The 22139-nt window shown below is 39.5% G+C and overlaps 1 protein-coding gene across 1 annotated transcript; it reads right to left on the bottom strand.

Annotated features, from left to right (window-relative positions):
• Positions 1–263: 263 nt before the first annotated feature.
• Positions 264–20733, bottom strand: LOC119899659 (CD209 antigen-like). The gene is made up of 13 exons (XM_038714307.1): positions 20127–20733; positions 19646–19735; positions 19032–19109; positions 18316–18393; positions 17574–17716; positions 17316–17416; positions 16950–17100; positions 11318–11441; positions 10525–10611; positions 3120–3203; positions 2533–2657; positions 994–1094; positions 264–880 (listed from the first exon to the last, which is right to left on the bottom strand). Exons 1-13 carry the CDS (start codon positions 20257–20259, stop codon positions 733–735), a joined length of 1443 nt encoding a protein of 480 aa, XP_038570235.1. The 5' UTR covers positions 20260–20733; the 3' UTR covers positions 264–732.
• Positions 20734–22139: the final 1406 nt, after the last annotated feature.

The following is a 22139-nucleotide window of genomic DNA, read 5'->3' as shown; positions in this document are numbered from 1 at the left end:
AATTAGAAGATTTTTCTAGCAGTAGTCCTGACAAGAAATGACAGAAGTGGGACCACATTGCATCAGCACTGCAAAGCATTAGTCATGGGAAAGACTGGCTTTAAATGTAAAGAATATGTTGGTTCATGTCCCAATATTCCTTGGAAAATACCTGTTCCTGGTAACAGTGGAAATCTTAAAGAGAGTGATTGAGGTCCAGCAACACTAATTTATACTGCATTATAATAATTAAGGAAAACATTTATTTAAATTCAGTCAGCGTATGAGGGAAAAACATTTATTTAACAATGAATCAAATCATGCAAAACATTAGAGTCTTTTATATTATTTATTGTTATCAAAGCAGTGACCCTAGTTGGATATATTGTTCTATGTATGTTAACCTGCCACTTTCCCTGCAGCGCAGTAATACGCTATTCCAGACTAGATCCACACTAAGCCAGCAAATCTAATAATGTGCATGTCCATATGGGCATTTTCAGGTTTGTATTGTGAAGATCTAAGTGTGAAATGCTTAAACAACAGAAAAATGGCTAAATTTCTTTCAGATTGCTCATTTTTAGTCAGCAAACAACGAAATTGTGCATGAACACATTTTTACATTTTGATAGTTGATCGAAACACTACATGATCATGAAGTCTCCTGGCAAAATAAGCACAGATCAATGACAACTTTGTGTGATTGGCTATACTGAACTAAAGGGGGGCTGAAGTTTTCCTCTTTATGCTGAGTTAGAGATGCACTTTCATTTCACAGATCCAGAAGATTGTTCTATTACATGGTTTATCATTCCAGTTGTTTTCCAGTTTATGGTATCTTATTTCTCCACAGTCTTCGTCTCTGAGTTCATAGCCATTAGGCTCATCCTCAGCCCAGTAGCTGAAACCCAAGAACAAAGAATGAGTTTTTTGTAAAGAACACAACCCAATAAACATGTAATCAACTGAAACATGCAGGATTTTGTTGACAGTGATAATTTTAAATGTGTTAACCTTGTTGTCAGCGCAGTCCCATCAACCCATTTCCATGATCCCTCTGTCTCTCTGTCAGTCAGTCCAATCCACAAGTAACTCTTCAATTGTCTTGTGAAATTCTTTTTATAGAGAGAAACAATCATCAGTATAACACATTTGAATCCATCCTCTATCTCAGTTGCATTTAATAAATAGTTTCTGTCTAATACAAAGATTAATTCTGTAGTGGACCAACAGTGTGGATTTGTGCATTTTATATTAAATAATTTGGAGACTTAACTCCTCTTTTCTCTGCCAGAGAGAAGGGGGTTCGATTATCAACCCTCTACAGACGGCTGAAGAGACCCCAACAGAAGGGGGGTGGAAAGGTTGCTTTCCCTAAGTGCTATTCCTGAGCAGCCTGACCATAAAACTGGCACCTTTGATTCCACAGCCTGATAACGCGGTGTCTGACTGTTAAACTGACAAAAGGGACATTAACCAACGATTAGCATTTTCCTAAACAGCCTATCAGAACTATTCTTAAAGAAAGGTGCAGGAAACCCTAAACTGCCCCATACATGTAACCATGGCAACTGACCTTGCTCTGTGTTTAATTACCTCTCATCAAAGGGACACTCCTTCTCACCCAGGTATGACAAAATCCAGGACACCAAGGACGGGCCTGAACTTTATGGAAACAAAGACTGCAGTCTCCAAAGAGTCAAAGCATTACCTGTTTAATTAAATAATCTTTTAGTTACTTGATTACGTTTGCCTCCATTTGAGTAGTTATGTTACCATGTTGTTGCTATCTGTTGTTGATATTATTGCTGGAAAAAAAACAAAATAAGTTACTTTTGCAGTTTTGATTTTCAGCAAGGTTAAGGACATTCCTTCATTTTATGTGTAACCAATGCTTGTTCACAATGCTTTCTGACAACATAATTTAGAAATGATGATAAAGAAATGTCATACTATACGCTATTAATTGCCAGCTTGAATTTAAGGCTAAATAACTAAATTTTCCAGCTCCTGAGAAGATTGTTTTTGGATTAATCTAAGCTGTCGTCATGTAACCTGAGCTCCCCAAAAGTGGACGAAATAAGTATTTAATGCCATTATTCTGAAACGCTAACCTTTTAAGGTCTAATAATTTGACAATTGTTTTCCTGTTACCAAATGCTTAAACTTAGAACGCTACAACCGTTTGAACATTGAGGTTTGATCGTGGGAAAATATTTGATTATAATACGCGCAAATAGATTTTCTTTTCCTTTGTATAGACATATTAAAAGTTTATAAAGACAGTCCCTCGGAAACGGGAAACAGCCCACCCTGCGGGAAACGAAGGACTGCCCTCTGGGGAACCATGCCCCAGACTGAATAATTATTAAAAAGCTACCTAGAGGTCCGAAGACTCTAGGTTAATAACAACTTCGGTGGTGCCCCGCGAAACAAGAGATTTATAGATTAATATTTTCTGAATATTAAAATTCATAATTGGGTATTCTTATAAATGTATTAAAATTCATATGTAGTTTAGGCATGCTACAATTCACATATTAATACACACACCTGTTCTTCAATGCTGTTGATAATCATCAGGTCTGCACCTCTTTGCAGACAGTCATCTCTACTCTCTTGCCAGGATTTCTTGATAGCAGAAATGTAATAGAAACTACCGCTGAAATACACCCATCCTTGTTGGGAATAGTGAGATGTGAATGAGGACAAAAACAAAAAGACAAATCCTTAATATCTCAGTAACAAGAAGAATGAACAAATACATTTCCACTCAGGCAGCAGAACTGCATTCTATTAGGAGGTAATAAGTATTATAAAGAAGTCTTTGCTAAAACAGCCAAAAGAAAAAAATTAAGAAGAATCAATGAAAACTTTGTTACTGCCACTTATTTATCACTTATACCCTAACAAGACTAAGACTCCACAGCCATGCCAGTGACTCTGTTAGGCTTTACTTGGGCACAGCTGTGATGTGAGCTAAAGGCTCAAATCAGCATGCCAACATGCTCACAGTGACTGGAATTATCATGTTCACCATCACTTAGCATGTAATCACGCATTTGATAACTATCACTAAACATTGCATGGATCGCAAATAATTTCGTGACTGTTTTGTATATTTTCATCCTTGTACTCACCGGGGTCACTCAGCTTTGACTTCAGTTCGTCTCGCTCTGCAGTAAGGTTTTTAAATCTGGACTCAATGTCTTGTGTCTTCTTGGCTGAGAAAGGAGAAAGACTTAACATTTTTTAGGGGAATTTGAGGGTAGAGATTACCAGTTGCAACAGCACCATGTCCAGAAAATAGCACAAACAATATGGAAAAAGTGTTTAAATCTATTGATAACAGGTAATGTAGTTTGTTTTATATTGTTATGCATAAACGATTCCCTTATACAAAGGCACATTGATATCAAGGAGTAAACTGGCCCATAAAGCGTGGACAGCAGCCCATTGGGTAATTTTCTGTTCTGACACTGTGCCGGCCCAATCACATCTCTTTCTAGCCCCCACCCTCTGTTTCTTGCATTACTCCCTCCCCAAATAAAAATGCTATGAAGAAGGTTTATTTGCACAATAAGCCTGTAATTGCATTGCATTGTATTCTGTTACATTTCTTTTTCTATGAATTGTCACCTGCCACCGGAATTTTGTGCTTCCCTGTTGCACAAAATATCTCCAGAAAATGTCCCAAGAATGCAGGAAATTTAGTGTTTAATGCTCAAAATCTTCTGGGGGGGGACCGCCAGACCCCCCTATAAACTATTTCATCAATACGTTTTTTTTCTAAATAGGAGGCCTATTAAAATATATTCTTGTCTTGTTGTTGTGGCCCCAATCTTGAACAATGTTATGTCTAATAGGCTGAAGTGTTTCGTCAAACCCCTAATCTGATGTCGGCTGGGATTGGCTCCAGCCCCCCGGGACCCTGTGCTCAGAATAAGCGGTTGACGATGGATGTATTTTAAGTTTTTCAGCTTTCCGTTTACTACACTGTTTTTGAAGACAGATTGACCTCCTGTCTCATGATTTAGGGTTTTAGTTTTGTATTTCCTCTTCTATGCTGAAAGAGACATCTGTGGATCATCACATGAGTCTTTTTGGCACTGATAACTGTTGTGGTGGCAGCCTGGCTGACGGTGAGTGTCCCGTTTATTTCCCCTTTTCCCCCAGCAGGTGAGAGCCATTCTGTTTTCCCCTGGGGTTTGCCTCTCTCTGTGTGTCTCTTCCCCTCCCCTGCGTGTGCTCTCCCTCTCTCTCTCTTCCTGAGCCCAGCTGACAGTCCACACCTGCGCCTCATCAGCCACCACCTCTGCCTGCCACACCTGCCAGCAATCTACCTCATCTCTGCCAGTATTTCAACCCCGGCTCTCCACACAATCTCCGCTTGATCGTCGTCACTCCTGGCTTGGTGTCACTGTTGTATTCAAGCGCCTTTTGATCCTGTTTGAACATTGCTTCTCCGTTCCCAGTTTCCCTGTAGTTAGCCCTGTCTGTCCATCTGTCTTCCCTCCAGGTCCGCTCACCTCCGTCCCCCGTTTGGTCAGCTGGGTTCCCCTACCTGCCTTCTTCCCCCCTTAGACTTTCTCCATGGCGTTCCCCCAGCTTCTCCTCGCCAGTATGCCTGCCACAACACTCCTTCCCTCCTCGGCCTCCTGTTTCCCTCGGCCCTCTCGCCTGAACCTCTTCTGCCCCACCTGCTCCTCGGTCCTCCGCACCCACGTTCCCCGGTGTCTGCCTCTCCCATCTTCTCCAGCCCCCTTTGCTCCCCCTTTTCCCTCACTAAACCAGTTTAAACCTGAGTGTTGCGTTTGGGTCCGTTCTAAGCTCATCACAGATAACATTTGAGTGCAACATTCATACTATTGCACTTATTTCCCTTTTGGATCAGTGATTAGTATATTTCCGTGAAACTTTAATCAGTGCCAATCCAACTTTTTCCAATAGGCCTACAAATGTTTCAATGCCAATGTTTCCTTTTTCAGTTCTGATTTTGTTTTCAATGCCGAATATTATGATTAACATTCTTGCCCCATGTGGGATCAGAGGAACATTTAAGACTTCCAGGAATCTGAATTTCTGTTCAGTTAAAATGGAGGACTGTACTGGCTGACTCTAATGTTGACCATTCACTGTTCACATCTGTTAGAATGCTGGTGACAGGACCCCAGTATTCTTTCTCTGCACTTTATTTATTGATTGGAGGCACAGCAGAGCACAGGACATTTAAACAGACTGTAACATGGGTTGGTGAACTTGTGTTCGTGTAGGTCAGTGGTTCTCAACCTTTTTTGGGCCAGCGCCCCCCTATCCATTATCCAGATCCCTTACCGCCCCCCCATCAAAAAAGATGTTTGCTATTTGCCCTGAATATATTTTGTTTTTTTTTAATTGTTACTATTGTTATTAAAAACATGGAAAAGGTTTTGAGCATTAAACACTTAATTTCCTCCATTCTGGTGAAATTTCTCCCCTAATTTCGAGCGAGAGGATGTGCCCCGCGAATACGGGCTGCCTGCAGCTCTGCAGTCAAATAAGATTTTAAATGGGCCTGGTTAAAAAAATTTAAATAAAATAAAAATCAATATGTTGCTGTCAGCATTGATATTGTGGCTGGCCACCACAAATAAATGAACGTATGGGAAACACTGTAACATATCTGCTCATGTTCAAACCTTTCTGCACATTCGGAATCTCTCCCACTTATCGGTGTTCTCTGACAGGTAAAGAAAAAAATACGTTATAGGAGACTAACGTCATTAGCTTATTTAAAAAATTCATAATATTTTACTACATGCCCTATACTGCATTATGTTACTGATTTGCTGGACGTATCCCCTTGCCGTCTAACAGACAAAACTGAATGACACGAGGAGGTGCTCATGCCGGGGGAAAACGAAACTAACCGACAACACCTGTGATCACACAGAAAGCTCACGAATAATTCCACATACCTTAACTTCAGCACATCTGATAAAGTGCTGCTTACAATCCCCAACAGAGCAAGACAGGGCTTCAGTTTTTAACGTTACATTTCTATAACCTACTGAAACTACCTAGATGTCCGCTTTGGCAAGAACGAAGGTTACGATATGGTAAAAATTAGCACAGGCGGAGCCCTCTACTGGACTCTATGGGTAATACCTCTCTTCCTATCACACGCATGTACTCACCCACTGAAATTTTGAATACTGTAAGTAGCCGACCAATTGGACGTCGCTACTGTACGTGCGTACCGTATAAATAGCGGTGTCCTCACTGCTCAGCATCCAACCAACCTTTCAGGAGACGGCGGTGGAGCGGCAGGGCTCCATCGTAGAGGGCTCCGCCTGTGCTAATAGAACTAGGGTTACCATATCGTAACCTTCGTTCTATCTCACACAGGCTCCGCCCTCTACTGGACTCTATGGGTACAATGGGTGGAGCCCGATGACTGTCCGCCCAGCCGCGACAAGCCACAGCTCACCTCACTGACACGATCGGCCCCAGGTCACCAGCCACAGGCCCTAGGCTGCCTCCATCCTAAGCGATGGGGCAGTGGGCCACCCCTCAGAAAGGTCACTAGACCGCTAGGGGTTTGGCATGACCAGATGGATCTGATCCAGCACCTGAACTGTCCTGATCCATACAGGGGACATCACAGTCAGTGTAAGAATGTTTTCCCCGACAACCGGTAGTCTATGGTAGACACCAGTCTTCTTCCTCACAGATCCTGAGTCGCACCTGCGAGCACAGAAGGAGCCCGACACATCCAAGAGGTTAAAACGCACAAATGGACATGGTGAAGACCACGATGCCATTGTGCAAATCTCCTCGACGCTCACCCCGTTGAAGAGGGCCGTTGACACAGCCACACCTCGTGTGGAGTGAGCCCGGACCACCGCACCGTCTGCACGTAGGCCTGTGAGATATAGTCACAAAGCCATCCGGCTTTAACGATCGCACCGTCACCAAAGCAAACAAACAGTTGATCAGTGCGACACAACAGATGCAGCCTCGCCTCCCTAGGCCCAGGGTGGGGCGGAGGGTGGAAGGCATCCAAATGTATGGTCCTCGACCTGAACGAGCTTCTTATGTTCTTAGGAACAAAGGAGGGGTTCGGTCTTAACACTGCTGCACTGTGGTCACCACGAAGCAGCATGCAGCTGGGATGAATCGACAGGGCGCACAGCTCACTCACCCTCTTGGCAGAGGTGAGAGCCAGTAACAAGGCTGTCTTTTTTTATAACCCGAGCGGATTGTGTTGTCCTGAACGCACCACGGCCGGTCGCTCCGTTGACGTCATTGCCTGCGACAGTGTTGTCGTAGCGTCTACGGCGATGCGTTCACTATCAGCAGAACTGTCGAGAGGAGAAGTGACGAGCCGGGGAGCTCTCCTCTCCACAGCTGTTGGCCACTGTGGGAGAGATAGTGTCCCCTCTGCGGCCAAACGACGCAGTGAGCCGCTCGCAGAGGCAACGAGCGATCTTCCCTGCTTTGCTCTGACGGGAGAGACGTGGCTAGTGACAGCATCTCTCCGGCAATAGCGGGCTAGGCTGCTGCTACCACGGATACTCCGTGATGCGCTGCGACCTCTCGTTGGAGCAGTTTTCGGCAGCTTAGCGTGTATGTCTGTGTGGCACGAAAACACTGCCGGTGAGCTAGCAGCGCGCCCGAGCGGGTTCACGTAGGCGCGCTGGGAATGCAAGCTAGGATCAGATAGCTGCATTGTGCCGCTTCTACGGCAAGAGCGGCTCGTTTCTCGGCCGTCATGCCGCGGAAGCGGAGTGTGTCGCAGCTCAGGCGGCGTAGCAAGCACTGTGGATGTGGGCCACGGGGCAAGCCAGACAGTTTTTTTTGCAAGTAGTTTAAAGTTTAAACTCGTATTGTTGTGAATCTTAAGTGTAAACTCACCTTAGAATTTCCAACCAACAAACGCCCCCCAAAAGCAGCTCAGCGCCCCCTGTTGAATAATGCCTAATTCCTAGATTGATTGTTAGGTTCTTTTTCTATATTCCTAGATTGATTGTTAGGTTCTTTTTCTATATTTATACACCTTATTAATGGTTTACAATATGTTATAACTACTGAGTGTTTAACTACTGAGTATTCTTTTAGTGTGAAGTTTGACTGCTGAGTGTTTAACTACTGAGTGTTTAATGAGTGTGTTCAAACTCATATTTTATTCTTATACTCTGTGTGTTTATCATATATATTATTCCTATACTCTGTGTATTCATGAACGTGTGCTTTTTCAATGTGCCTACATGAGCAGAGAAGCTGCTCAGGCTGCTCAGGCCGCGCAGGCAAAACCTAGCCAACCGTAACCCACTCAATAGAAGCAAGGCACCTGCTGTAAGTCACGTACGCCAGGCCTGAGATCATCGCGAACTGAAGCCAAGAATGAGATCATGACATTTTGTGTTTTATGGCGCCTGGTACGGCAGGGTACGGCCAGGTGCTGCATGAAACCAAGCTTTGCGCTGCCGAAACTAAACTTATATGAGACAAAGCACTCTCATGGTTGGCATTGTTGAATCATGTATTTGTTCATTGAATCACATTATATATGTATTAGATATGTTATTCCTTATTAATTCTTTTAAAAAATACGATTGTAAGTGTTTAAGTTTTAATGGTGTCAAACTATGCCTGTATAACTTTTAAAAAAATACGGTGGGACTGAAGTTGAAACGTATTGGTGGATTTCTAATCCAGTAATGTAAAAAATATAATAAAGAGAGATAAATGGTAACAATAATTACATATAATAATAGCTAAAAAGTGGAAATTGTAACATTAATGAAAGGGTTAAACAGTACAAGAAAAAGGCCATTAGATGGCAGTAGAGGATAAGAAATCCACCAAAGGGGAGGAGTGGTCAGCGAACACTATAGGTGGAGTTAAGGTGTAACGCCCACCTAGAAGGAGGAGATAAGGAGGAGTTAAGATGTAACGCCCACCCGAAGGGAGGGACAAGGTGGAGCTTAAGGTGAATATAAGGCGATGTTCGCTGACCACCAACTGGGTTCCATCCTGAGACCTGCAGGGATGTTGCTCGGGTTTATCTGTCCTTTATTGGAATAAACTCTTTTGCACCGACTCTTGACCGTCTCCAGTGAAGTTTTTGACTAAAGAAGAAATCTAATAGAGTAATTTTATTGAGTTTATTACGTTGGTTAGGGTAGGGACCAGGTCTTTTGTTGGCCCGGCCGGTCCTTATTTCCGACCCGACACCCCCCTCTTTCTAAAATATTACTTCCTGCGCCCCCCATCGTCCTCGGAACGCCCCCGTTGAGAAACAGGTAGTTCACGGGTCCATGAAGGTGACAATTATTCAGCACTTAAGGCTGATTTATACTTCTGCGTCAAATCGCCTGACGTGCACCTCCTCCAAAATGTAACTACATGTCGAGTCGACGCGGACCGTAAGCTCTGTGATTGGTCGGCTGGGTAGCCTGGCAATGCCTTCGAGCGGACCAAAAGTACCACGTGCAACACCAGCCGCACGTATACAATTTTACCCCCATTTACGTTAGCGGAGCGCTAAACCGGAAGTTAGCCTGCTCGGCCGGCAAAAGTCAACACAGTGGACGCTACTGCCGACTAGTGTTTGGGGGTGTAATTGCAGAATGAAGGACAGACCTACACACAAGTATAAATGCATGTCTACGTGCGTAGCCTACGGCGTAGGTACGCACCTAGACCCTACGCAGGAGTATAAATCGGCCTTTAGGCTACTTGAACATGGACGCACATGAACACAAATAAGTCCACACTGGATTAATTGGGCCGCATGGTTTGGGGTGTGCAAGTCGGATAGCTAGGCGTGTGTGCTTCGTGTAGATTTGGGAGAATAAATCAATTTGCGGACAGAATTACCACCTTATGCTGCAGCGGTGACGTCACTATAGCTTATATAGGAGCGCTGCTTATTATTATCATGCCTTTTTTACATCAGTACTATCCACAAATGTATCTGTATTATGTAAATGTAAGACACAACCCTTCTTGGTGGTTTGTTATGAAAACTAGCACTGCAAGTATATGAAGTAGAATACAACAACAAAAAAAACACGACTAAACCTTATTGATGCCTTTAAAAGATATATCTTAGCTATAATCTTGTTCTTTCTGCTTATTATATTATAATTTGGTTATGGCAGACATTACAGCTCCGAGCCTACCTGCCAATATCTTATTGTACAATTTCTACTTAGAAAAAGCAGTTGCAGCTTCAGAAAGATTTGAAACAATGGTTATGAAAACTTCCATTCCTGTTTCACGGCAGTGTGAGCTCTCCCTCATTATTTCTTTAATGAAGGGTGCTTCATTCAGCTTTGGATGTGACAGGACAGATTGGAAGAGAGGAGGATCCTGTTTGAGATAGGCAGAGCCAAAGGATAAAAATGGCTGTGAAAAGAAACACTGAACATTATTAAGTTCACTAAATAATTGAAAACTACTTTTCTGTATTGGAGCTTGATTTCAGAACTTTACAGTTACCACTTGCACTTTCTGGTGTTACAATTAGTAATGGGGACACAAATCAAGTTGACTCACCTAGAGCAAGACGCAGGGAAATGTTGAGAGCAGCTTGTAGGATACACAGGAATCCAAAGCTAACAGCAAGCAATCTGAGTTTGAATCCTGTATTGAGCGTGCACACACACACACACACACACACACACGGGGGGGGGGGGGGGAAGAGTGTGACTGACCCATTTACTTACAGATCAATGCAGATCACTTTACTACCATGCTTAATCATATTATTTAAAGTCTTTAAACATCTGATTAATACAGCATGCGTTAGTGTGTAAAATTATGAGTAAACCAAACACACTTACAAATATATAAGCAAATGGCACACAGATAGGTACCTTCCCATTAATTAAAATGTACAAAACTATGCAGGGGTCTGGTCTCAAATGATACATACTTGGATGTGAAGAAACATGACCAAAAAGTGGCACTGGAAAGAGTTTTTTGAAGACATACTAAATTGTAGTGGTTTGAACTGCAAGGGTAAAACTTGTTGAAGATAGAGGAAATTTCTATTCTATTGTAAATAATTTACATGTTTTCTATTAAAAGTGATCCAGCTCTGACTGTCGACAAGTGGCTGAAAGTAAACATGAAACAAAATAACAAATTTAACAAGAAGGTAGGACAATATGGAAAAATGCATATGATCAATGCAGATGAGAACTATTTTTGAACAAAATGACATGATTTTTTTATTTTGCTTTACTTAGGATTTATTTTTTTAAATTAAAATGTAAACTTTACATGACCTAAAACTTTACAGTTTACTGAAACTGAAAAAAACTGAACTGTAGGATTTGTGTCTCACCAGGCGCTGCAGGAGTCGCTTTACTGTCTTCACCAGAGCGGCTCTGAAACACAACATTCCTGGCTGGAACATCATGGATGTTTTCATACGCCTTAGAGCCCTGTGGTTCCTTTTCAACCATATTTTAGCCACTGGAGAGTGATGATTGTGTTGGTCAAAGCAGTTTTAAATGGCGCTAAACTATGATCAGAACTTTTTATGCTCCTCTCTGCTTTCACAACAACACTTTCTTGTTCTTCCTCATTTTTCAGAAAGTTGTCTTTGTTTCTCAACTCACACTAGAAGCTTTTACTTTTTCAGTGTGTTTGACAGTTGAAACCTGTGCATCAGACTGAGATTTGAGTTATCATTATTGTTACTTATTATTGACATATATTGCATGACCACAAGTTTGACAACTTTCATCACAAAAAATAAAACTTGTTATACAATGCAAGTTGATTCAACACCATGAATAATAAAGCCTCTAAGGTTTCTGTGAAGTTTAATATGCACAATATCAAGAAGTGAATGTGACATATCTCCTCACTTTGAAGTTTTTGTACTATTTTCTACAGTTTTTAATCTTTTTCCTACTTGGGATATTTTCAAGCCTATATATACCTTTCTATGTATTTTTGGGTTATTGGGTATTTTTGGGTTGTAAAACTTTTTAGAAATTTAAAATGTATTACAGATATTCATGATGCCCAGAGGATGAATGACTTCTGAGGTGCTTTTTTTTTGCATTTATTTATTTCCTTCAGTAGTGTGTGATCTCCTGTCTCTAAAATCAAGTTTCAAGAGCTTCCTCTTCAAATTGTAAAGCTTGGTTTAAAACCTTGGCTGTGATATGATAGAGTTAATGGAGCCATCTTTATTGAAAAACAAAAGGTGTAGATAGAATTGGTCTAGCCTACATTTAATTATCAGTTGATTTATTGTTACTCGTTAAATTCCCCAGCTCTGAAAAACACTAATAGATCAAGCACTTAATCATAATAATAAACCTCCAAGCTCCAATTACTAATATATAATAATTATTATTATAGAGAAAATAGTGGCACAACTTACACTGTACATGTTCTGTAAATCTGTCTTTGTTAATTTCCAGGGGATCGTAGTGACGGTCAATTCTTGGTACAGTCTAGTTCTCTGTGTACAAAGTTCCCCTTTGGCCGTATAATTTTTAGTGCTTTGATATTTCGTATCTTTGTCCTGATGACACACAGCTGTATCTCTTGTTTAACTCTATACAAGACACAATTCAAAACTGTCTTAGCACGGTAAGAACACAGATGTCTCAAAATGCTTTACAGCTTAAAGGATACATCCTTTCATTCCTCCCGTTCATACTGGTTGTTATTTCTAACAAATTTTTATTTGGTTTGTACACTTTTCCTTGATTTTTATGTAATGTATTTTTATTTCTCTCACTCAGTTTAAAAGTTATGTTTTGAAGAAAACATAAATATAAAACCAAGCATTATGATTTACAAGACATTATTATTCTTTCCATATTTTTATTATATTTCCAGATAGATTTCCAGTTAGCAAATTGTTAAAGGAAGTTACATCACCTGACACCATTAAAATGAAACAAGACACCCACATTTTCAGCAGTTTCATCTCTGCTGGCAGGTTTCTGTGCACAAATAGGACTTCTTCAAACAAAGCAGAAATTACTCAATCATTGGTTCCCTACTGGTTAAAAGTTTCCACACTATTGCAATACTCTGTGGATTTCATGTAATGTCATACAGTTACATCACACTGAAGCAGCTCTGGGGCTAAACTCAACAGCAGAGTCATGAGTGGGCAACCTGTTCTCCTCAGATAACCAGCGAAACAAAATCCAAAAAAAGATCAATTTAATGGTGCAAGGACAGATTTGTATGCTTTCACCACCACTACTGCTGGCAGAATGTTTGACATGCAGTACTGTGATTGTACTGTGATACATTTAGACCTGTTAGTAATGTTGATAAGCTCATTTAGACCAACATGCTGTAGTACCTGCATTTAAAGGGCTGAAAGAATAGAATAAACTATGGGATTCTTTTGAGAGAATTTTAGTGCATATGGCCTAATCTGTGAACACTCCAGACCTTTGTTACAGTGAGGGAATATTCATAATCCAGGTAACAGGTGAGATACAGCTAATGTAGAGGTCAAGCTTGGGGGTCACTACCAGATCCCAGACGTAGAATGCTTGAGGCAGAAGAAAAAAGACAAGTTGGAAATGCGCAGGAGGAAATGTGATGCTACCAAGCTGATCAATCAGAGTTCTTGTTCTGTGTCGCTGCAACGTGTCGTAACATTTTTGGGGAGGTGCGCATCAGGCTATGACGCATGTCATAGGGTACCCACCTACATGTAGGCAATGACACCCAGCAGATTGGCTGTTCAGATTTAGGCTAGATGACCCTCTGGGGAAAAACTTATAAACACTAAGGAAAGACAGTGAGTTAAAGGAGGAATGGTAAATGTCCACATCTGTGCAAAATAAAAGAGCAGACCATCTTCAGATTTGGTGTTGACAAGGCATGTGTTCGCATGTTGTATGCTGCCACTGTTATGAAAACAACTATTGTGATGACAATTTCAATTGCAATAATTTTCAAAACATTATTAGTGGCCTACATGCTATTAAACCAGATATCATCGCCCCAAAACTTCTCTTGTTTATTATTAGAATGTGAGAAAATATTTGTGTTGTTGTTGTTGTCCATCCAGTGTTTTTAGTTGTTCTCAGATATCGAGTTAATAATTAAATAAAATCATGAAATCAAAAATGGTGTTGAATTTAGCTACTAGCCAGTTACTATTAATGACAAACTGATGGAAATTGACATCTGACAAAATATTGACCGAAGGCCTCTAATGCATATTTTATAAGACTTAGACCTAAGTAACCTTATTCCAACTAAGACACTTGTATGACACCTTAACTCCTTCTCCACACACTTGAAATAATTTAAGCACATACACTAAAACTCTCATTTCAACACCTTTCATTGCTTATACTATATTTTACACCCTTTATCACAATTTGTTCAGTAATTGCTTTCTCTGGTTACATTGCATCTTTCTGTGATCTTTGCTGTCTTTGTTACTGGTCTGTAACTGGTCTCCTTCTTCAGTCAGGTTGTTGTAACTGGTCTGTACCTGGTTTCTTTCTGTATTATTTCTGTATTACCTGAGAGTGCAGGTCCAGTTCTTTTTGTATCCGCAGTGTGGATTAACACATTTTCATCAATGTTTTGTAACTTTGTATCTCCCTTTTTGTTTTGCTGGGATTATGTGATTGCCTCTCTACTTTCACATACAGTAGATACAGTGAGGAAAATAAGTATTTGAACACCCTGCTATTTTGCAAGTTCTCCCACTTAGAAATCATGGAGGGGTCTGAAATTGTCATCGTAGGTGCATGTCCACTGTGAGAGATATAATCTAAAAAAAAATAATCCAGAAATCACAATGTATGATTTTTTAACTATTTATTTGTATGATATAGCTGTAAGTATTTGAACACCTGAGAAAATCAATGTTAATATTTGGTACAATAGCCTTTGTTTGCAATTACAGAGGTCAAACGTTTCCTGTAGTTTTTCCTCTGCCTTCCCCTCCATGATTTCTAAGTGGGAGAACTTGCAAAATAGCAGGGTGTTCAAATACTTATTTTCCTCACTGTATGGGGGCGTGATGTTGTAGAGAATAAGACTCATACCTATGGTGTGAGAGACACGGGTCCTATTCCCCACTGTGACACATCCACCAATGTGTCCCTGAGCAAGACACTTAACTCCTAGCTGCTCCAGAGGCATGTGATCTGAGATATATAGCAATTGTAAGCCGCTTTGGATAAAAGCGTCAGCTAAATGAATAAATGTAATGAATAAATGTATTATGTATTATTTAAATTCTCTAACATGATACAGAATGTAATGGCAAATAACCTTCTGCTTTTTTACCCAACTTGACAAAAAAGCTGCACCATACAGATTCCAAGTAATACAGGGAAAATAATTTTAAGTATAGCTCCTTAAAAGGGGCATGTCTTACAAAAATCCAACGACTACTGAATTGTCCCTGAATTGGGTGACTTTCCAGGTTGTCTTAAGGCTCGTGCAGAGTACATGACTTTCAGCGCTGGCCGATCGGCGTGCTGTTTAGACTACACAACTTGCCGTTTTGTGATTGGAGTCTCGAAGCCATTATGGCATTCACACTGCGTGACTGATCGGTGACAGGGGGTCACACACTACACGAGCTGATGCGGCTGTGTCACCTGACGCTGGTCTCCAAACCACGTTTTGTCAAGAAAACACAAGTGAAATGTGAAACAGGAAATGACGCAAACCTACACATGAAACAGCTGTTGTTTGTTATAATAAAAATACCAATTACCAATAAAAGAATATGGGTGAAAGAATGCATTAGCATATGTAGGTAGCAGGGATCGTCTGTACTACAGAGAGAGCTGGAGGCAAGTAAAAAGTGTTAAGTAGCTGCCTGCTCTGCCAGCTGCCTGCTCTCATTGGCTGGATGTGGAGTTGGCCGACTCCTCCAGATATTTGCTATGCAAGATATCTGGCTGGCATCGGCGATGTGTCAGCGATGCGTCGGGGAGCTGTTTTGTTGCGTCATTGAGTAGTTCATATATAACAACTGGTGGCCGCCGATCAATCGCTGAATTACCCTTGATCACAGCCCGATGGTCGCTGAGCTCACCGACAGGCAATTTGGGCTTAAAATCGTGCCGCTAGTAGATTTAGAAGCTATGCTGAGTTTGTTTATATCAGAGGTTTTCAAAGTCTGAGACTGTGGGCATCCCTTCAGACAAAGCTTGGGAAACGGCGCCCCCAAACCACATCTTTAGTTTACTTGGTAAGATTCACTCAATTCCTAAATGCCTAAGGGATCATGATTATATTATTTTATCCCATACTCAACATTTGAGACAAAATAGTTTAATATTGCTGTTTGACATAACTTCTGACTACACCAAATAGTTTAAAAAAAACGTTTTTTGTAACCTCCAGCCACCAGTGGAGTTGGCTACACATATTTAGGCTAGTAAACAATAACTAACTAACCACAATTTCTATTACAAGCATTAGCAGAATTTAACAAAACATTTATTATGCCAGAGGCTACAGCAGCGATTAAAGCTATCCAAAAGGTCAAATCTCTTGGTGCTGATGTGTTTGTGGTTAGATTTGTTTAGTATTTCATTCCCTTGACATTATGCCAAGCAATAATCACACTCATGTTAACTGACAACATATTTCTTATTAGATGTGGATGGTAAAAATGTTACAAATGAATTAGTCATCAGCTGGATGGGGTCCTTCCCAGTGTTACGTCTGAACAGACGGGGTTCAGGCCGCTGTTGTTCACAATAATGACAACAACTCACCAGAAGGCTGCATATAGGGTCTCTTGTCAAGAAATATCACTCTCAGTTCTTATTCTGTTTTAAACACATTACAAGAAACACTTTCACAACATACATCTAGCTCAGTGGTTACTATTCCCACAAAGACATTGATACAGTTTAGTCACTCATATGTACAGAGCCATAGGATTGTGAATGCTGTACTGTATTTTAAAAGTGAATTAGTCTTAGTTAGTTTTATATGCTGAGTCATAAAGCCACCATCTTTTCACAGATCCAGAAGTTTTGGTCTTCACATGGTATATCATTCCAGTTGTTTTCCATATCATAGAAGTTTATTTCTACACAGTCTTCATTTTTGCCTTCAAAGGCATTGGGCTCCTCAGGGCCCCAGTAGCTGAAACTATAAAAAACAAATTATCTTTAAACAAAGAACACAACCCAAGAAGCATTTGATAGACAACAACATGCTGGAATGTGACCAGGTCTCATTAGCAAAATAAAATGTTCCTTGTAATTCAATATTGATTAATTTATTAATCTAACGTAAAAAACTAAAAGAAGCTGAAAGGCCTTTAGTTTCAGCATTGAATTTGAATTAAAGAGAAATGCGTGAACCTTTTTGTCAGTGGAGTGCCATCCACCCATTTCCACATTTCTTTCCTTTCTCCAAATGTCAGTCCAATCCACATGAGCGTGCGGATTTTTCTTATGAATTCCTTATTTACAGAGAAAAGCAGTAATCAGTAATCAATAGAATGGAAATGATTAGAATTCATCCTACACATCACATTCATTTACATTTATTTACAATTACTCTTATTATTGTCTCTCTTAACCTCAAACTCATACTTATTCACAAATTAATACACACACCTGTTCTTCTTTGCTGTTGATAATCACCAGATCTGCACCTCTTTGCAGACAGTCTTCTCTACTTTCTTGCCAGGATTTCTTGACAGAAGAAAGGTAATAGAAACTGGGACGGAAATACACCCAACCTTGTTGGAAATACTGATCTGTTATGGATAAAAACAAAGAGAACCTTAATATCTCAGGAATTGGGAAATAAAATCTAGAGAATCAAAACGAGCCTCAAGTTTGCCACCAAAATAATAATTTATTTACTTCCTTTAACAGTGTTTAATTATTTTCCATTAATAAATTGACCAATTTAAAAATGTGAATATTAATTAAGAATCACCAATGGTAAATTAAGCATTTTAAAGCTCAAAATAAAAGTCAGCAGCCACTTTACACCTGTATAGTCTAATGCAATCCACCTGCTCTGCCACAAAGTCTACATTTAAAAAGTCTAACGTTCAGTTCTTTTTGACACTTTCATAGAAGTATTTATTAAATTATGTTTTAGCCCTGAGGTTACAGGTAGTTACAGACCGTGCTGTACTGGACTGCATCATATTGAGAGGTGTTTTCAATATTCTGCTTATGTTATGTATGTAAACAGTGAAGGATGAACATTTTTAAACACCAATTTCTAATATAATATATTCTAATATACTCTATGTAATACCCAGTTTCCCCCCAGATTGCACTGAATGTGTCTCTGGATGTAAGCTCTCAATATTAGTATGACGAGTTACATCCTTGTAGTTACCAAAGTTAGACAGTTTTCTCTTCAGCTCGTCAGTATCTTCAGTCAGGTTCTTGCAGCTGGCCTTTATTCCAGAACAGTCTGAAAGAGTTGACATACTTCATTGAGAATTACATTAAATTAAACTAACAATTTTGCCAACATGCAGTAGGAACACTTTCGGTGTTTGTTAGTTTGGAATGTGCAGAAAGTCAAATAAAAATAGACAGTGTATGTGATTATTGTTATTATTAGTAGTAGTATTGTGATTATTGTGTATTTGATCAAGAATTAAAAATGAAGAAAAGAAAGGTATATTCCTGTTTTGTTGACTTCCAAAAAGCCTTTGATTCCATCTGGCACGAGGGCCTTTTCTATAGGCTACTTGAAAGTGGCATTGGAGGAAAAACATATGATTGATATGAGGAGAACATGTATACAAAAAGTGAATGTGCCATAAAGATTGGAAACAAACAAACACCGTTCTTCTGAATTGTATGTACAGTCTCTGCCCCAAAATAAAACCCCACTATAACCTTAAAGTCTGATACACTGTACAACAGTAGATCATCATATCAGTCCGTTTGTCATTGACAAGATTTATTATGTGCTTTTATCTGTATATCTCTGATATAATATAATCTGATATACTGTTTGTAATACCCAGTTTTGCCCAAGATTGCCCTGAATGTGCTGCAAGCTCTCATTATTGGTATGAGGAATTACATCCTCATACTTACCAGTGTTAGTCAGTTTCCTTTTCAGCTCGTCAGGATCTTCAGTCAGGTTTTTGCAGCTGGCCTTCATTTCAGAGTGGTCTGAAAGAGTGGAAATACTTAATTGATAATTGATGTGTCAAGCATTACATTACATTAAACTAATGATTTTGCCACCATGCAGTGGGAGCACTTGCCACCATGCAGTGGGAGCACTTTGGGGTTCAGTATCTTGTCAAGGACTCCTTGACATGTGGATATTGGGGAACAAACGTGATCCAACTATGTGTGATTTAATGTATTCTGGACTATAAGTAGGTTTAAGGCTGAAAGTTTTGACTTGCGTATGACAAAATATGATAAATTAAGTAACTGGAAAGAACCGTCCTCTTCTTACCTAATCTTACATAATACAATAACTTTCTAGTGCTGTTATTATGCCTCGTAATTGTTCCTGATTCTAAACTTCCCCAAACTTGTGTCTATGTATGAATTTCACTTAATCACAAATTCTTATGCAATGATAAGATTGTGGTGATAGCCAGATCCATTTTCTGGTCTTATAATAGAGAATTTCAAAAAAAGTCTTAGGAAACACAGAGCAAACATAGAGAAAGACACGGTTTAAATTGACTCACAGAGAGCCAGACGCAGGGAAATATTGAGAGCAGCTTGTAGGATACACAGGAGCCCAAAGCTCACAGCAACCACTTTGTAGAGTTTTCTCCCTGAGTGCAGAAATCAGACAAACATGGATTGCTCAGCTACCGGTCACAAGAAGTAGGTTTACAGTGTTATCAGGAAGATTCTGCTCTTGGCATTTTGGTAGGACTGTATGTGGGCCCTGTGACCTGGCATCAGGGTTTTGACACAAGTCCTGCAAAAAATGCGTTCCAAAAACCATTGTGTACTTCATCATGTAGATTAAACAAAGTTAAAAAAAAAAAAAACAACTGTGCAAAATGACTGACTAAATATCACATCAAAGCAATATTTATAAATTTTTAAATATATGCGAAAAACAGTGTATTAGCTTTTTTAAACAATAACATTTTTATTCATAATACTTTCATGGGTAAAACTTAAAATGTTTTTTAAACTGTAAGTTTTCTGTCTCACCAGGCACTGCAGCAGTCACTCCACCGTCGTCCCTAGAACCACTCTTTAGGTTATTACTCTTGGCTGATGCATCAGGTAGATTAACATAGTCCATAGTGATCTCAGATTGCTCTTTATAGACAAACCTCACCATATTTTGCCCAACGACTGGAGCGTGACAACAGTGATGGAGAATTTGTTTTCTAAGAGTGACAATGATGTGTAATCCACTTCTTTTTATATGTTTGCTTCCTCATTTTTCCTAGACTTGAACAACTTCTCCATACTAAAGCTTTAGATCTTTGGTTACCCATAAAGTGGAAAATCTTTAAAGTTGACTATATTAAGTTATTTCTCTATTAAGTTATTTTTGCTAAACAAACCCAGGCCTTAAAATTACAATATAATTTAATCCACACCACTGTATCACATATTTTCTTATTCTTTAAAACAAGCACATTTTATACAATTCTCTTTTTTTGAATTATGAATGAACTTCTACAGATGAACTTTACGCTCTCCTTTGCAGAACAGTCCTTTCATCATTTCGGTTTCTTTAATATTACACAACTAATACATTTGAAAACATCATTCAGAACTCTCCTACAGTTGTTGTGCCTTAAGTTTAAGTTTATTTGTCCATTTAATTTCATCAATATCATACAAAAAAATTAAGATCAGAGGAATATGGAATTAGGGATACGTGTGCATATTAAAATTACTGCTAAAATATGACATAAAAACACAGCACACATCTGGCTTTGTTAAAACATTACATTGAGAGGAGTGGATATCTAGAGGCTCTGAGCCATTAAAATTTTTTTTTAAATCAAAATCGATCTGCCTGAAAATATTGGACAGTGAAGTATATTGTAATAATACATATTGCTTATATAAGTAGATGTGACATCAAAATAAAAGGGATTGTTCCTCTCCTTTGTCATGTAGCCATGTGACAAGAGAATCACAATAAGTGCTATGTTGTAACACAAAATGTCATCACTTGTAAAGGCAACATTGTTGCCAAAGCTGGACACTAATCTGGTTCCTAACAAAAAGCAGAAGTATGCTACAAAAGTATAAAGTTACTTTATTTATTTACTTTATAATGGTTATCAGTTATGAAGCTGTCATCTAAACCTTTTTTGTCAGGTCTTGTAAACCGGTGTTTTTCATTCCATCCTTTTGCTTCCTGCCACAGTAACAAATTATAACCAAGACTTGCAGTTCGCGTGACAGAAGAAGATAAAGTTCGAGTTAAATGTCAAAGGAAATTAAATAATGAGGAATTTAAAGCATGTGAAACCACGAAAGCATGACATACTCATGCTTATGTCATTTCCTGAACATAAACTGACATTTATGAACTAGAATTACCGGCCTGGGGTTGTTTGCCTCCGCCAAACAGTCTGGTTGCATTTTATCCAAGTCTGTCCAGACTTGTGTGTAGTGAATACTTGGAAGGAATTGAATAAAATGTATAAAGTGCATTCTTTTGCTAAATGGAACTTGTAACTGTATTGATGATACATATGATTCCAGTGAATATACATTGTTGAACTGAATTTATTGGCTAAACAGGTATACATATACTTGACTATTTTGTCAAGATGGGAGAAAACTGAGTTATGGCCAAAAATGTGTTTGTCAAGGTAATTTTGAGGTCACTGTGACCTTTGAATCAAATGTGGCCATATGTGAAAAATGGTAATCTATTCTAGTTATGGCCAAAAATATTCTTTGTGAGGTCACAGTGACCTGGACCACTGACATCTGACAACCAAATTCTAATCAGTTTATCCTTGAATCCAATTGGACATTTTTGGACTGAAAACATAAGCCTCCATCCACAGCAGACACTTATAAAAACAAGATGTAACTTGCTCGCCTCGCACTTATTTCAGACAATGCATACACAGTTTTGTAGAGTGAGCTGAGGGTGATATGATGAAGTCGCAATGAAAAATAAGATGTGGGATGTCATATGATGAAAATGTTAATTTCGGCCAGTTTTACTAATTGTGTGTGTGTGTT

The sequence above is a fragment of the Micropterus salmoides genome, unplaced genomic scaffold (genome assembly GCF_014851395.1).
Source record: "Micropterus salmoides isolate LMB-PRFRI ecotype aquatic unplaced genomic scaffold, ASM1485139v1 Ms_hic_scaffold_12, whole genome shotgun sequence".
Classification (NCBI taxonomy): Eukaryota; Metazoa; Chordata; class Actinopteri; order Centrarchiformes; family Centrarchidae; genus Micropterus; species Micropterus salmoides.
This window is presented reverse-complemented; position numbering and strand designations above follow the sequence as displayed.

Excerpts from the sequence above, each read along its gene's own strand:
- LOC119899659 (XM_038714307.1), bottom strand. The coding sequence starts at position 20,259 with ATGGTGAGGTTTGTCTATAAAGAGCAATCTGAGATCACTATGGACTAT. Across the intron at positions 19,110-19,645 it reads TTCCCTGCGTCTGGCTCTCT|ACCACTCTGAAATGAAGGCC; the intron begins GTGAGTCAATTT and ends CCACTCTTTCAG. Across the intron at positions 11,442-16,949 it reads GTGAAAAGATGGTGGCTTTA|AATATGGTTGAAAAGGAACC; the intron begins TGACTCAGCATA and ends TCCAGTGGCTAA.